Source organism: Solanum lycopersicum, chromosome 12 (genome assembly GCF_036512215.1).
Source record: "Solanum lycopersicum chromosome 12, SLM_r2.1".
Lineage (NCBI taxonomy): Eukaryota > Viridiplantae > Streptophyta > Magnoliopsida > Solanales > Solanaceae > Solanum > Solanum lycopersicum.
Window position 1 is genome coordinate 5477309 of NC_090811.1, and position 15120 is coordinate 5492428.

Below are 15120 nucleotides of genomic sequence, written 5' to 3' on the forward strand. Positions count from 1 at the left end.
CTTAAAACCAAAGTGTATAAACTAAAACGCATATTATATATGATCACGGAAAAATTATAAACTAATTAAATTAAAATAAATTTTTAAAATTTGGAATGTTCGTACTTAATAGGCACATTGACTTAGGGCCCGTTTGGCCATAAATTTTGCAAGTAAAACTTGGGGAAAAAAACTTGGCAAATTTTGTTTGTCCATACATTTTTTTATTATTTGGCAAATTTTTTTGGCAAATTTTTCAAATTCCCAAATACTAGAAAAAACTAGTATATGGGTCAAATTTCATTATTTGAAAAGTTTTAGAAATTCAATTTTTACCCTTAACTTTTTATTTTACAAAAATAATATATTTATTGACACCAACCAATTCAATTAGCTCCCTTCTACATGCATTCTTTTGATTACATACATTCATTTATTACAGTTAGTCTTAATGAACTAGCTACTAAAAAAAACATGAATTGCATTTATTTTATTTTGGTAGATAATTATTACGTTGTTGATGCTGGTCTACGGAACACAAGAGGATTTTTAGCTCCATTCATTGGAATGCGCTATCATTTGCAGGACTACCGAGAAAGTGAAAGAGAGCCTAAGAATGGAAAGAGCTATTTAACTATAAACATACTTCTCTGCGCAATGTAATTGAAAGAACTTTTGGTGCATGGAAAACTAGATTAAGAATACTAAGACAAGGCATGAACAACTATGAATGTGACATGCAAGTGAAAATAGTAATTGTTTGCGTTGTATTGCATAATTTTTTACGTGAACACCAAAGTAGTGAGGGAATATTCAATGAAAATGAAAATGATGATATGGTTGTTGATGAAAGTGACGAACTACTGGCTCAGGGTAACAACATCGCTTCATCTTCTCGATCGTCTGATTCGAAAATGTAAACTCATCGAGAAGAGATTGTTCATAAAATGTGGGAAGATTATATTAAAGAATAGGTTGAACTCTTTCAGACGAGAAAGCATATGTTCTTCAGTGATTGCAATATTTATTTCCTTTTGTTTTCTTCTCTTTTTTTTCCCCGAATTTATATTAGTTGTATTTTCATTATCACGATTTGTACCAAGACCTTTTCACTATATGAATATTTACTGTAATGATTCTTGTTGATTTGTTGCGGAAGTCATAAATCTTGTTACCTGAAATTTCTATTGTGCCGTGTAATACAAATTTATGGTTAGTTTGATAGTTTTAAAAACTTATGGGTATAAATCATATTTCTTAAAAAAATGAAATATGTTTCTCAAATTCTATGGCCAAACACATGGTAAAATATCACCCAAATTTTCATTCAAATAATATTTGTCAAAAATATTTGAATATGTATGGCCAAATGCTAGCTTAGACTTGCTACTTTAGCCTCAAACTCTCTCTTATATAATAGTAATACGTAAGAAAAAATGGCACATAACTAAAACGAATTTCATGATTTTAAAGAGATTGTATACCAATCAAATTAAAATACAACAAAGAAAAGAAAAGAACATGAAAAACAAACGGACAAATTATATTATACCATGAATAAAATTTCTTTTAAAAAACTGATAAGCTCTCCATCTAAAAGTCTAATTTGACCACTATTAAAATAAATTAAAAATATGAAATATCATATTTAAATTATAATAACGACAATATATTATATAATCTCATATGTCCTAATCTCGATATACATAATTTACTAATATTTGTTACTAGTTTTTATGAAATTAATTGAAATATGTAAAAACTTAATTCAAACCATAATCATAAAAAAATAAGTTATTCAGATATAAAATTAAATATAATATTTTAATTTATAATTTAAAATCCACATAATTAATATTTAATACATAAATAACTAAATTGTAATGATACATAAATTTCCTTATTACTAATATTTTACATTTGAAATAACCCTAACTAACTAACAAATAACCCTTCTCATTTGATACAATAGAGGTAGAATTTAAAATAAGCTTATTTTAAATTTAATTTATTTTAAAATTATAATATTATTCTTAAAATCAAGCAAATCATAGAAAGAAGAAGACAAGAAGTATAAGATAGAGGAAAGTATATGTAAAAGTCTCATTTGTATCATATACAATAGTGAATGAATAACCCTATTTATAAAAATGGAAAATTATCGTATTAAATATCATAATAAATAGATATATTTTTATTCAAAATGGTTCATGAAACCTGGTGAATATGAATGATTTTTCATGTATCAAACATTATGGACTATCCACTCATATGAATGGATTTATAACAAATATTATTTTCAATAACTTATTTTTCAACCAAACGCAACGTCAGCGTCATAAAACCTTGATTGGCGTAACAAATAAGGACATGTGAAAGTTCCTCAAACAAACACGCCTCTGTCAAGGATCATCCTGCCACGACAGCACTGTTTCGGTTTCTTCTTCTCAACTCTTTCTTTTTTAGACATAAAAATGTTCATAAAATAGCAGAGGTGTCAAAGAAATGGAGTGCAGCAGCAGAACTTCCAATTTTCCTTCTGATTTGGAGTACCAAACAGGATTTGGGAATCATTTTTCATCTGAAGCTATAGTTGGAGCTCTACCTCAAGGTCAAAATAGTCCTCTTATTTGCCCCTTTGGACTTTATGCTGAGCAGATCTCTGGCACCTCTTTTACTTCCCCTCGCAAACTTAATCAACGCAGGTAACATACCTTCGTTTGCTTAATTACTAAGCCTGTTGGAGAATCCGCCTAATCACCTCCCTTTGTTATCTCGTCCTAATTCTGCATATAGTTCAAAGTTATTGCAGCTTAATTAGTTAGGCGTTTGGATAATGGAAAACACGACAAATCTGAACTATCGTAAATGGTATGTTGTACCTCCTGCATTAGTGTCTGTAATTGTCCACCCTTCGGTCTAACGGTTGACTAAATAAGAAGACGTGTCATAAAATGAAAAAGAGTCTAAAATACCTTAAAGTATTGAAAATGGTACAAAATTATTCATTCATCCGTCTTTCATCCAACTATTGACATCAAAATTGACCATTTTTTTAATTGTTTTAAAATTAAACTCTTTATATATTTTTTAAAATACTTGGCATTCAACTATTGGTCATAATATAATTTATTAATATAATTTATAAACTAACTAACTATCCACTTATTACTAATTAAATTTCACCCAATTAATAATTCAATTATAATATCAAAATCGTCATAAACACTACTAAAACACGATGAAATTATAGATTCCTGAAAATGACATCCAAAATTATTCGAGTCCGAATCAAGCCCCAATTAAATTTAGGTTGAGTAGCTTATTTAGGAGGACACTATCTTTTAAAATTGAACTAGAAATTTATGATTAAAGGTAAAGAAGTAATACATCCCGAATTGATTCATGCACTTTTTTTAAATATAATTTTATAAAAATTTATGATTTGTTTTAAAATCTTAGTATATTATTTTAAAAAAAGTTAACTATGAACTAACATCACATAATTGAGACATAAGAATAATTAAGATAAACATAGTCAGACTTTTAAGTATATCGATAATTTTTATTTAGACACTTGAATGTATGATAATTTACTTCTGTAGATATTTTCGGTTTAAGTTTTTAAAAACACTCAATTGGCAGTAGCTAATTTGTTGTTGTATTAATAATGTGATAGGTTTATTAATTTAGAGGGGTTTAATTATTAATGGGTGGGTAGTGGATTGATTTATAAATTATACTAATAAGTTAAGTTATAATAAATAGTTGAGCACTACGTATTTAAAAAAAATATTTAAATAGTTTAAATATAAAACCGTTAAATAAGTGGTCAATTTTGAATCAAAAGGTGGATGACAAGGATATTTTGGACTCAATAGGTGAGTGTGAAGAATATTTTGGAGCCAATAGGTGGATGGATGACAAGGGTATTTTGGACTCAATAGGTGAGTGGGAAGAATATTTTGGAGCCAATAGGTGGATGGAGGGTAATTTTGTACCATTTCCAATACTTTGAGGGTATTTTAGGCCCTTTTCTGTTTAATAAATTGATTGGTATATACAATTATGACACGTGTATGTCGAGTATATATGCTAGTTTTTAGATGGTAGGATATCAATGTCCCAAAAGAATGACAGAGGATAGTACAATAGTTTGTGGAATATATTTGTCCTTTTTCCCTTTGATAATATAAGGTTTTTAGTTTAAAATGGGGTTTGGATATAAGAAAGTGTTTGGATTGGAGTGAAATTGTTAAGTTTTTTGATATTTTGTCAATATTTCAGATAATGAAACTGATTGCCTAACTTCAATGACTTTGGCCATTCACACTAATGAACAGTTATCACTCTTCCATATAAAAATGTGTTAGCTAATTAAAATGAGACCTTTTCTTTCTTTTGTTAATGGATTTTGAGGGTTTGAATAAATGACCATTTAGGATGGAGGTGTAATTGATGGATAGGTTGGTTATGTTACTGAAGGAATCTTTTGTTTGTGCAGTTGGCTATATCGTATTAAGCCATCGGTTACACATGAACCGTTTAGACCAAGAATGCCGAGACATGAAAAGCTTGTGAGTGAATTCAACCAGTCAAACAGTTCTGCTACACCAACTCAACTAAGGTGGAAGCCTGTTGAGATACCAGAAACACCGACTGATTTCATTGATGGTTTGTATACTATATGCGGGGCTGGCAGCTCATATCTCCGACATGGTTTTGCAATTCACATGTAATTGGTATTTCAAACTTGTTGTCACTATGTCCTTCTGATGGTGTTCGGGATATAGTTGTTTCTTTCTTGTTTATGCTTTGTTCATGTTAAAATATAATTGGTATTGAGATTTGTTATGCTTTGGATATAAACATTGGCTTCAAACTCTGTTGCTATTTGCTTTTAAACTGAGAGTATATCGTATCTCCTTGACATAATGGACTATAAATCTGCTAAATGAATTTCTATTGTGAATAGACAATGATGTGTATTGAATATATACTCAGCATAACACCTATTACAAAGTTCAGTAGATCAAGTAATAATGTGTCTTGTTGAAAATGCAGGTATACTGCCAACAAATCAATGGAGAACTCTGCCTTCTGCAATGCTGATGGCGACTTTCTGATTGTTCCTCAAAAAGGAAGTAAGTGTTGATCAGTCAGGTGTCATCTCTCTGTTTGTAGTCAGCGTCAAATATATGTGCTTCGGAATTCTTTCTTACTCTCTGTTCATGATGTAGGGCTGTGGATTACTACTGAATGCGGAAGATTGCAGGTTTGTCCTGGTGAAATTGTGATTTTGCCTCAAGGATATAGGTTTGCTGTTGACCTTCCGGATGGACCTTCACGTGGTTATGTCGCTGAAACTTTTGGAACTCATCTTCAACTTCCTGATCTGGGGCCAATAGGTGCTTTAGAAAGTGCAATCCTATTTGCTGTTTAAACAGCTGATGTTATTTACTGATGATATGGATTTGCACATGTATTTAGGCGCAAATGGTCTAGCTGCTCCAAGGGATTTTCTTGTTCCTGTTGCCTGGTACGGAGATGGCTCCCGTCCAGGTTACACTATTGTGCAGAAGTATGGTGGTGAACTCTTCACTGCGAAGCAGGACTTCTCTCCTTTTAATGTGGTCGCTTGGCATGGCAATTATGTTCCTTATAAGGCGGGTATTTCTCTATATTTCAATCTCTCATAATATGAGTGCCCTTGTGCACTTTTTATCACAATTTACTTTGCTACATGGAAACTTGATGCTGTTTGCCTCCTTAGTCCTGACGTAATATATTTCCTCAATTTGCAGTATGATTTAAGCAAGTTCTGCCCTTACAATACTGTATTGATGGACCACAGTGATCCTTCAATTAACACAGGTTGGTTAGGCTTAAATATCAGCAGTTCATCTATTAATTGTCATTGCTCTGTGTGAATTTTGTTCTTAAATTGTCGGTGTCGCTAGTTACAATTGCTCTAGTTTCTTAAATCAATGCAGTTTTGACAGCACCAACAGATAAACCTGGTGTGGCGTTGCTTGACTTTGTCATTTTCCCTCCCCGGTGGTTGGTTGCTGAACACACCTTCCGTCCTCCATATTATCATCGCAATTGTATGAGCGAATTTATGGGTCTAATCTATGGCGGATACGAGGTTGTTTATCTCACTCTTGCATGAAGTCAATGTCAATTCTGGGGTTATTTCATACAATTTTTAATGCGGTTAAGCTTGTTTTAGGCAAAAGCTGATGGTTTTCACCCTGGCGGGGCAAGCCTTCACAGCTGCATGACTCCTCATGGTCCTGATACCAAAACATTTGAGGTACAACTCCTGCTGTATTCCCCCCTTTTCTATGGCCATGCCCTTCCCGCATATGCGGCTTTATTTACAAGGAAATTTGTTCCTTTTAGTCCCTCCAATGTCAACAAAATTCTGATTTGGTCCTTGTAACAAACCCGAATTGCTCACTATGTTGATAAGAGAACTAAAACGTGATTACAATTTTAGAATTGTAATTGCAATACCCAAACTAGTGAATTACAATAGATATATGAAAATAACAAGTAACTAACGATAGAGATAAGAATGGAAGCTTAGACTCTAGAAGAAAAAGAGGATAGACAACCCATGAATCAGTGACCGCTACCCCTTTTAATGGACACCCACTACTCGGCCAGAACCCCAAATTAACCTTGTTTTCGGCCCAATAGCCCTTGCCAGCCCAGTAACTACTTGTGTTGACCTTGGTATTCATATTGGGTTGAACTTGGTACATAACAGTCCTTGTGTGATTTCCGATACACATTTAATCACAAGTAATATGTGCCCTTTTGATCCTTCCACTTCCGAATCATCACAAATTTAACGATGATCTTAAGTGCTGAACTATTTAATTGTTGATATATTATCTTAAATTTGTATTGTTACTCCACATTCGAGGGTAAAATTCTAAAAAATGTATTGACAGGCAACCATTGCACTTGGAAATGAAGCTGGTCCACATAGAATAGCTGATACCATGGCTTTCATGTTTGAGTCTTGCCTAGTACCCCGAGTCTGTCCGTGGGCTCTTGAATCTCCGTTTATGGATCACGATTATTACCAATGCTGGATTGGCTTGAAGTCTCACTTCTCAGGACTATCTATGAACGAAGACAACGTCGATTTGCAGAAAGGAAAACCCATAGAAAGGTGAAATGCTCATTGTTCAGCTAGCTCCTGTAGTTCCTCCTAAAGTGACTTAAACTTGTACATAAGGAGTCACAGGCATGTAAAACATGAAATAAACCCTATGTTAGTATCAGATTGAAAGTTTAGGGTGGCGATCCAAGCGCGGATATAGTGGTAAGATGAAACCAATGTTCTATGAAATTGCGACGCAAGTAAAAATGTGTTACCGTGATGATGTTGCATGTAGACTTGTAGTTTATGGTGCATTTTGTATATATATAAAGATGGAACTATCATATAAATACTTGTTGCAATTACAAGAGCAATGAATTAAGTAATGATTTATGGCAACGTTTGATAGTAAGGGTGTGTTATTCAATTAATTTATGGCTGGATAAATTTAAATGTTATGAAAAATATTTTTTAATTGACTTATTTTCTTCAAATTAAGGAAAGTGATTTTCTTACACAAAGGAAATAATTTTCAAAACTGTGATTCAATCTCACCGCTCGGAAAATCTCAATTGATTGACTGTAATTATCACCTTATTGGTAAGTGTTTGATTCCTCATATTATAAGCCTTTTTGCGTTTTCAACTTCCCCTACCTCATTTTTAAACATAATAGCACAAAATAAAAATACCACACCACCCGACCTTGACATGGGACCCAACTCCCAACCCTGATTCGATCCTCATGTGGGAACTAACTCCTAACACTGATCTATGACCTGACCTTGATGTCCACCTCGTCTCTCGCCCCAATCCCAATTTGAAACTTTGAACATGATTTTCAATTATAACTCTTTAACATTAACCTAGTACCCAACTAATTAATCGGATCCCAACTTCCAAAGTTGACCCAAGATCCGACTTCCGACATAGCCTTATGATCAACACCGATTTGAACCTAAGACCCTACTCATGAAACTAGGGGTGTATATGATCAGGTTGGTTCGAATTTTTCAAATATCAAATCAAACCATTTGTGTCGGATTTTTAAATAATTAAATCGATAAACTAAACCAAATCAATAAAATTCGGTTCAACCTCGGATTTTTCTGCTAAAGTATTCATACAAACATATAATTTACTTGTAATTCAAATATTTCTTTAGTCCTATTAAAATACAACTATCTAAGGTGTTTCTTAAGAATATAACACAAACAATGGTTTGGTTAATGACTAAATCATGTTAAAATAAGTTTAAGAAGTAGTAGTTACATGACTAAATATTAAAGGAAATTAAAATTAGATTATGTATTTCAATTGTCTAAATCAATGTAAAATCAAAGAACAAATATTCAATATTATTGTCATTCTTAGTTTTTGTTTTAATATTAATTTAATTTTGATATACGTTTTATTATAATTACCAACATCTGTGGACTATAATCTATATGAAGTCATCCAAAATTCTAAGTTTCAAACTTCAAAATAATATATTAAAAGATAAAAACTATAAAAAAGTATAAGAAATATTTAAAAATTACATCAAAGTAAATATCTTTATGTATAGAATAAATTTTTATTATTATATTGATAATGTCGGGTTGGTTTGGTCTCGGGTTATTTTTTTAGTTAAAATCAAACCAACTAAATATAGTCGGGTTTTCTTTTTCAACACCAAACCAAGTCAAACCAACCACTAGTCATTTTTTTCCAGTTTAACTCGATTTGCAATTTGATTCAATTTTCGGTTCAATTTTGTACAACCCTAATTTGATACCAATTCAATACTTGATCCTCGTTAGGGAAGTGACTCCTAAGAGCTAAGACCATCTCCACCCCAATATCAAATTTTACACCAAATCTTAAATTTGGTGTAAAATTTAGGGGTTTGAGCTCCAACACACACCAATTTTTACATCAAACTTGGTGTATGAATAGTGTTACACTATTCATCATACTAATTTACTTTTTGAAAATTTTAATATTATTTCAGTATAAAAACTTTTAATCAAATATATAAATTGTATGTTTTAATTAAATTTCTTGTATTATGTAATATTTTTATGATATCAATTTTAGATTTAAAACTCAGCTTTATATAAATTTTCTATGTATGACTTTTTTTAAAAAAAATATGTTATTTTTATCACAAATTATCAATTTTAACGATTTCTAGCTCGATATAAAAAAAAAGAATAAAGAAACTCATTTTGAACTATGTAATACATTAATAGAACATTTGTGGAAGCACCGTCGTAATCTTGAAAGTTGAATATTTATGTAGAATTTAAAATAAGTTTTTCAATTATGTAATGTTTATTTAATTGTATTTCATTAATGATTTCATTTGTATTTGTATTATCCATTATTATGCGTTATGTATAATATTTGCAAGCAATTTATATTATTTGAAAAATTATTGTGCGAAATAATTTTATATTAAACGATTATAAAAGGAAATAATATAAATTATGTATGGTGAATGTTCTAGATATAATTTGTTTTATGAAATAAGAAAATATAAATGAAATAAGGAATATATATATATATATATATATATATTAGCTCTGCCTACATTTATAGAAGAGTGACGACTTTTATGAATAGTTGTGACTTTAATGAAGAGTTTTGACTTTTATGGAAAATTGTGAATTTTATGAAGAATTGTGACTTTTACGAAAAATTGTGACTTTTACGAAAAATTGCTACTTTAATGAAGAGTTGCGGCTTTTACGAAAGCTTGTAATCTTTCCGAAGAGTTGCAACTTTCCTCTCATTTTAAAACAACAAAAAATTTGAACCTTCTTTCTTCTTCTTCACAACCAAATATTTATATACTTTTCTCTTGTAGAGTGGTTCACTGATACCATTGCTTATGTTACAAATTCTGATATGAATTTTTATAGTCATTAATTGATACTTTTGTTTTTAAGGATAAATGATAAAATGTAATAATTTTTATTTTCCTTTACATTATCAATATTTATTACTACGTAATCTAATATAGTGTTTTAGTTCTAATAACGAACATATTTCAAGTATTATTTTATAAATTTTGCGATGTTAAATTTCTGTGTGAAGGGCGGGTAATTTTATTAGTAATATAATAATAAAAAGAGTTTAAAGAAAAAAATAAATCCCTTTTGATGTAAAATTTGCTATAGTGTAAATTGGAGTTGACTACACCAAAAATATATCAAATTTGGTATAAAATTTAATGTTTGAATTGGAAATGCCGACCTCATCCAAAACCTAACTCTGATTCCAAATTGTAACTTAAAATAAATATTTAAATACTAAATTTTGGACCCCTTTAATTAAATTTCGAATAATATATTTTTTTTCTTTTCAACCTAAATATTGGTACAAACATGTATTTTCAGTACCAAAGACCGAAACTCCCGCATTTCTCATGCGAAAAACAAGTACGTAAAATTCATTTTCAGAAAAGCTCCAAAACTCCGATGGCATCTCTGGCCTTTACTGAATTATTTATTCAAAAAAAACAAATAATGATTCAAATTAATAAATAATTTAGTGAACCGACTCCAATTTTTCACTCTCAAAATTTCATAAATCATGTTTTTGTAATCACTTTAGCATCATAATTACGAAAAAATGACTCTTAAACTATTTTTTCTCGCTCTCTTCCTTCTATTGGTCTTCTCCGGCGCCGTTTACGGTCGCCGTTTCATCAGTGACGACTCCGCTGGAGTAATTTCCGATGGAGTTCACAGTGAGATCGGTCGGGATTTGGAAATTCTCCGGCTGGATCGGAATTTCGCCGGAGGTGAAGAGGAGAGTTGTGAACAGAGTTATGGATTTCTGCCTTGTACTAAAACTGCTCTTGGAAATGTTTTTCTCATTTTGGTTTATGGTTACCTTATGTTCCTTGGTGCTACGTATCTCTCTTCTGGTAGTGAACTGTTGCTTGAGATTTTAGGGCCTGGTATTATTGGGGGACTTTTTCTTCCTGTGCTTGGTGCTCTTCCAGATGCTATGCTTATTCTCGGTATGATTCTTATTGTAATAGTTCTCTGATTTTGGTTCATTAATTTGTTTTACTTGTTAGTGATTGTAGTATATATCATCCTAACCATGTCTCGAAGTCTGCATACTGGAATTTGGGAGACACTAGTGTAAAACCTTATGAATATGATGCGAGTAGGAATCAATTCTCACTTGTTTTCAAGATCTAATATGTCATTAAAGGATTAGGGGACTGATGCGAGCTTAGTTGATTGAGAAATGGTGTTTTACTATGGGTTAAATTCACTTTGTTTGGTCGGTAAAATGGGTTGAAAGTCGTGAGGTCTCAGCTTCAAATTCCAGTAGAACAAACATAGTAGAGAAGTTTATGGAATTAGTAGAGGTGCCCGAGAGCTTTGTTGCGGGTGGGAGGTGACAGGTATTGTATGGAATTAGTGAGGTGCGCGAAAGTTGGCCATGATACCATGGTTATTAAAAAACAGTAAATAAATAAATTTCTCTTTGTCCCCTAGGTTGCAGCATCTAATCCACGACTTCGGTCTAGTAGCTAGTAGTAAGAGTGAAGCTTGTGGATGTGTGGGCTAGGGGCACATCCTGGGTTTGAACCTTGCTGCGTACAAGGCCCTGGTGTTAAGTAGAGAAGAACCGGGGGGAGGGGGGGGGGGGTTATCCACGCTTCAAACCGTGCGCTATGGCCCTCGTCGTGAGTTTCTCGGTTATTAAGAAAAAAATGTTAATGTGGATGCCTACTATCTCGGTCAAAGACCATATGTTACAAGCCATAATGAATGTGTCCATGTTTCTTACTACTTTGAACTTCATTGTTTCAGTATCGGGGATATCTGGAAGTACTGCAGCTGCTCAGAGCCAGGTCTCTGTAGGAATGGGATTGCTAGCTGGGTCAACTGTGATGCTTATAACTGTTATTTGGGGAACCTGTTGCATTGTTGGCAAGTGCGACATACAAAATTCTGTTGCTGTAGACATGAAAGACACTAACGGATTCAGCTTGACGGGTTTGCATCTCAACTCTTAGAATATGTATACCGAAACATGTACAAGCTCCATGTTCTTTACTTCTTTTGTCTTTCCTGAAATATGTTGCTGTAGATCTCTTTCGGCTTTCTTTCACCTGTGCCCTTGTATGAATTAAATATGCTCTAGTCTTTGAAATCATTGGGCCACAAGGAGGATTTTGTGTACTTGTGCAAGTGATATTCCTGCTAGTATATGGCAGATTTTGTGTATCAAGATGCTTCTACTCAATGAGTGGCTGTCAATGTAGGTTCTGGTGTTAGTACTGACATCTGGACAAGCCATGCTGCAACGATAATGGCAGCATCTGTAACACCATTTCTTGTTGTCCAACTGCCACAGCTCCTCCATTCAACTTCAGGAAGACATTTATCTGTCTTGATTGGTCTTATCATTTCACTTACTCTGCTTGTTTCTTATTGCATCTATCAGGTACTGTGACATTGCCCATGTGTTTTTTTCTTTTATTCACTGTGGGCAATCTAATTTTCTTTGCAACTGCAATGATGTATCTGCAGAGATTTGCATTGACTACAGACTTTGGAGATGAATATCAATTTTTACAGTTTCTAGCTGAATTTCAAATAGGCAATAACAACAAGACCTATGATTGACCATGCTTTAAATAGTTTTTATCCCCACTATCCTGGATAATGGACTTTCCGCATAACCACCTGAGTTAAAATTGAATTCGTATCAGAAGATAACCTGATTACTCCTGTATACCTCTTCGTCTTCCAACAAGATGAAACAAATAAATATAAATCTTTGTCATTCTTTATACTAGGCTGGTTAATAAACCCACTTTTTAGTGTTTGAGATCACGAGGCCTGAAACTTATCTTCTTTGATGAAGTTGTTCTGAACTTCTAACTTCCAATGCAGGTCTTTCAGCCTTGGATACAGAGTAGACGTCTTGCTTATGTAAAACATAAACATGTTATATCAGGAGTTTTGAGACAGTTAAGAATGCGTGCATTGGGGAGGCTTTGCACAGACCAGGGAGCACCAAATATAGAAGTTTTAGAAAAGTAAGTTTGAAATGATTTCTGCACAGTTCTAATCGGTTTTAGAATCTTGATCAATATGATGAAGGATTACATGACAGGCTATTCAACGCAATTGATGAAAATGAGGATGGGCATCTTTCCCGTACTGAATTAAAAGCTCTGGTAGTAGGAATCCGTTTGGAGGAGATAAACTTACATGAGAATGATGCTGTAGAAAAACTGATGAAGGACTTCGATACTTCACATGATCATCAAGTTGAAATGTCCGAGTTCATTGCTGGAGTTACAAAATGGCTTACTGAGGCCAGGGGTTCCGAGGCTCCTTCTCCTGAAGCTGGTCCTGATACAATGAAGTACCTCGATGACTTGCATGAGGTTTGTTGAGTGTTCTGGCCTTCTCTATATAATTCATTGTCGTGACGATAGTGATAAAGTATAAACTTGCTTGCAGCAAACAAGGAGAGAACACCATTTCTTAGGGGATCAAAGTGACGAAAGTGTTGAGACTGTTGAGAATCCTAGATCAACTGCAATTAAGGCTGTTCTACTGCTTTTGCTGGGTACTGTCATTGCTGCCGTCTTTGCTGATCCTCTGGTTGATGCTGTCAATAATTTCTCTAGTGCCACAAGCATTCCTTCTTTCTTCATCTCATTCATTGCTCTGCCACTGGCGACCAACTCCAGTGAGGCGGTGTCAGCTATTATCTTTGCTAGCCGGAAAAAGTTGAGATCTGCATCATTAACATTTTCTGAGGTTTGTTTTCTTAGAGCTTTGTGCTTTTATGTAGTATAATAATTTGTGGGTTTTCTACCCCTCACTTGCATCAATGAACCTGGAAGATCATTAATAAAAATCAAGAGGCAGACTTGAAGGTTTCCCAATTTGTCAAATCCCTTACGATCATTTCTGTAAATGGCTGGAGCGGATTTAATGTAGGACAGTTAATCCTCAATATCCCTTTTGCTCCATTTTAACCTTTTTTGTTTAAACATCCAATAATTTAGATTTGAGCAGTTTGATCGCATGTATCACTGATACAATTGCCTTTGTTTGATAACATGTGTGATTGTACCTTGCAGTTGTATGGAGCAGTGACAATGAACAATCTCCTTTGTCTATCAGTCTTCCTGGCTCTCGTCTATATCAGAGGATTGACATGGGACTTCTCGTCTGAAGTCTTGGTTATTCTAATTGTCTGTGTTGTCGTGGGGGTCTTTGCAAGCGTCCGAAGCACCTTTCCTCTTTGGACTTCCTTGCTAGCTTTTCTACTTTACCCCTTCTCTCTCGTACTTGTATATGTTCTTGACTACAAATTTGGTTGGTCTTAGTCTTGGACGACTCTTTTTGTTGAACTTGTATGCATCTTTTGAGCTACGGCACACTTTAGTCGCTCTTGGATTTTCTAGTAGAACTTCAGTAACTTGAAAACTGAAGTCATTTGTTTACTTACAATTTCCCACTGCTGTTTATTGGTTACAGGTTTTGAGTGTTCTCTCTAGTCTCTAGTCAATCATCTCATTATTGTTGAGCAGACTGCTTCTGCGCTTCCATTTATCTCTTTAAAAGTTCTGATGTACTTCTCTGCTAAGCACACTTCTTTTTAACCCCTCTCAAGGAACTCCAACTTTTTGCTCCCTTGGTACTCCAATTCACGACTTTCGGGGGATTGAAAGTGAGGAGTGCTTACGTACTGTTTTGCACACTTAAACCAGAAGGGACACTCATTCCGAAACGGCTTGTCGTTTAATAACCTAATTGATCATAGGTCATTAGAATGATAGATCAGCCCAACCTTGGATGGATTGCACTAGCAGATCAAATGGGGAACGAGTTAATAAATGAACAAGTCATTAGCCCACTAAACTTGAGAGTTAAGTCATATTTTTATAGGTTAATTTTGCTACATGTGACCTGTAGGCAAGAGTAAAGCATTTAGGCATCTAATTTTCTGCCTATTCTAATAAACAGACAGAGACACAACAAGTGCGAA

At 33.5% G+C, this 15120-nt stretch overlaps 2 protein-coding genes across 2 annotated transcripts; both read left to right on the forward strand.

Moving 5' to 3' along the window:
• Positions 1–2478: 2478 nt before the first annotated feature.
• On the forward strand, positions 2479–7527 carry LOC543605 (homogentisate 1,2-dioxygenase). Its single transcript, NM_001317349.1, has 9 exons — positions 2479–2684; positions 4484–4714; positions 5044–5123; positions 5220–5387; positions 5470–5645; positions 5784–5853; positions 5973–6127; positions 6212–6295; positions 6942–7527. Exons 1-9 carry the CDS (start codon positions 2485–2487, stop codon positions 7167–7169), a joined length of 1392 nt encoding a protein of 463 aa, NP_001304278.1. The 5' UTR covers positions 2479–2484; the 3' UTR covers positions 7170–7527.
• A 2891-nt stretch (positions 7528–10418) lies between these two features.
• Positions 10419–14582, forward strand: LOC101257045 (sodium/calcium exchanger NCL). The gene is made up of 7 exons (XM_004251834.5): positions 10419–11107; positions 11916–12101; positions 12371–12552; positions 13005–13150; positions 13228–13504; positions 13581–13883; positions 14210–14582. The coding sequence occupies exons 1-7, from the start codon at positions 10714–10716 to the stop codon at positions 14456–14458; spliced, it is 1737 nt and encodes a 578-aa protein (XP_004251882.1). The 5' UTR covers positions 10419–10713; the 3' UTR covers positions 14459–14582.
• The last annotated feature ends 538 nt before the right edge of the window (positions 14583–15120 follow it).